The following is a 2500-nucleotide window of genomic DNA, read 5'->3' on the forward strand; positions in this document are numbered from 1 at the left end:
ACACACACACACACTGAGACACACACACACACACACACACACTGAGACACACACACACACACAACCTGATCCAGATACTGTGAGACACACACACACACACTGAGACACACACACACACACACTGAGACACACACACACAACCTGATCCAGATACTGTAATACACACACACACACACACACACACACACACCGAGAGACACACATGCTTGTTCTCTCACTTACACACAGAACTTTATTTTAATCATCAGCCTGTCTGTCTGTCTGTCTGTCTGTCTGTCTGTCTGTCTGTCTGTCTGTCTGTCTGTCTGTCTGTCTGTCTGTCTGTCTGTCAGATTCCAGATAGCAGCATCAGTTCTTACAGTAGGAGGTGAGATAATGTTCCATTTTTGATTGATATGTCTGAAATATATTTTATCTATCTATCTATCTATCTATCTGGCAAAAGTTCTGTCTTAGTTTTACTGGACCTCAGTGCCGCTTTTGACACAGTTGACCACAGCATATTACTAGATCGACTAGCAAACTGGGTTGGACTTTCTGGAACTGTACTAAGCTGGTTTGAATCCTACTTAAAGGATAGAGACTACTATGTGTCAATAGGCAATTTCACATCTGAGCGGACAAATATTGAATGCGGGGTCCCCCAAGGTTCCATTCTTGGGCCTCTTCTGTTTAACATCTACATGCTCCCACTAGCTCAGATTATGAATAAGAACAAATTATGCTACCATAATTATGCAGACGACACACAAATTTACATAACCATATCACCAGGAGACTACAGTCCGATACAGGCACTGAGTAAGTGCATTGAACAAATCAATGATTGGATGTGCCAAAACTTTCTTTAATTGAACAGCGACAAAACTGAAGTAATTGTCTTTGGTGCCAAAGATGAACAATTAAAAGTCAGCGCACAGCTTAAATCTGTTATGTTAGAAACCACACCCCAAGCCAGAAATCTTGGTGTTGTCATAGATTCAGACTTGAATTTCAAGAAACACATTAAATCAATTAATAAGTCAGCATACTACCACCTAAAAACATATCAAGAATTAAAGGGCTACTGTCTCAGCAAGATTTAGAAAAACTTGTCCATGCATTTATCTTTAGTAGACTTGACTACTGTAACAGTGTCCTTGCTGGCCTTCCAAAAAAATCAATCAGACAGCTTCAGCTAATTCAGAACGCTGCTGCTCGAGTCCTCACTAGGACCAAAAAAGTAGATCACATTACCCCAGTTCTGAGGTCTTTACACTGGCTTCCTGTTAACCAAAGAATTGATTTCAAAATACTGATGTTGGTTTATAAAGCACTAAATGGTTTAGCGCCAAAATACATTAGTGATCTGCTGATACGTTATGAACCGTCCAGAGCCCTTAGGTCGTCTGGGACAGGTTTACTTACAGTCCCTAGAGTTAGGACTAAACGAGGAGAAGCAGCTTTTAGTTTTTATGCACCAAATATCTGGAACAAACTCCCAGAAAACTTGAGGTCTGCTGCAACTCTCAGTTCTTTTAAATCGAGTCTGAAGACTTTTCTGTTTCCATTTTAACCTGTACTTTTTATTTAATTTAAATGTTCTACTTCTTTTCATTCGCTTTTAAATGTCTTCTAATGTGTTTTATGTATTTTAATCTTGCCCCTGTAAAGCACTTTGAGTGGCCTTGTGTTTGAATTGTGCTATATAAATAAACTTGCCTTGCCTTGCCTATCTATCCATCCATCCATCCATCCATCCATCCATCCATCCATCTATCCATCTATCTATCTAAATGTAACTTCTTCTTCGGTGGTGTTTAGACTACGAGCTCCAGGTCAGCCTATCAGAGGCCTTGTGTCGTCTGACGCCCAGGAAGGAGCGGCCGGCGCGAGCCAATCAGTGGTTCTCCTCCCGTGATGTCACCAAGGCCTTCTGTGACATCAAGGACGCAGACTTTGAAGTGGTGAGTGTCTGTCTGTCTGTGTGTTTGTCTGTCTGTGTGTGTGTTTGTCTGTCTGTCTGTCTGTCTGCCTGTCTGTCTGTCTGTCTGTCTGTCTGCCTGTCTGTCTCTCGATCTGTGTCTGCCTGCCTGTCTGTGTGTCTGTCTGTCTGATAGAGCGGGTCGGCCGATGATCAAAGGGTTGGAGGTTCGATCCCCGCCCTGCCACCTGTGTCATGGTTGTTGTGTCCTTGGGCAAGACACTTCACCCACCTTGCCTCGTGTGAATGTCGATAGTTAGCCTGTTATCGGTGTATGAATGTGTGTGTGAATGGTAACGTGGGAAAGGAAAACAGGTCTCTCTTGATAAAGAGTCTCCGGTCTCAATGGGATTTACCTGTAGAAATAAAGGTTAAAAAAAAACAAAAATCATCATAAATAAAAACGGAATGTATAAACTGTCTGTCTGTCTGTCTGTCTGTCTGTCTGTCTGTCTGTCTGTCTGTCTGTCTCTCTACCTGTCTGTCTGTCTGTCTCTCCAGGACTGTCGTAGTTTCCTGAATTTTGTGAACAATTAC

General features: G+C 42.2%; 1 protein-coding gene across 1 annotated transcript in view; it reads left to right on the top strand.

The window, feature by feature from the left end:
- Positions 1-2500, top strand: part of sycp2l (synaptonemal complex protein 2-like) — a gene marked incomplete at both ends in the record, with an annotated part of 23317 nt that overhangs the window by 6345 nt on the left and 14472 nt on the right. The window contains 3 exons of the mRNA XM_080054159.1: positions 333-367; positions 1804-1946; positions 2465-2500. The exon at positions 2465-2500 is cut by the window's right edge and continues 17 nt beyond it. Coding sequence (XP_079910285.1) covers positions 333-367; positions 1804-1946; positions 2465-2500 — 214 coding nt within the window. The remainder of the gene's footprint in view (positions 1-332; positions 368-1803; positions 1947-2464) is intronic.

The sequence above is a fragment of the Ammodytes marinus genome (assembly GCF_949987685.1).
Source record: "Ammodytes marinus genome assembly, contig: scaffold_236, whole genome shotgun sequence".
NCBI lineage: Eukaryota > Metazoa > Chordata > Actinopteri > Uranoscopiformes > Ammodytidae > Ammodytes > Ammodytes marinus.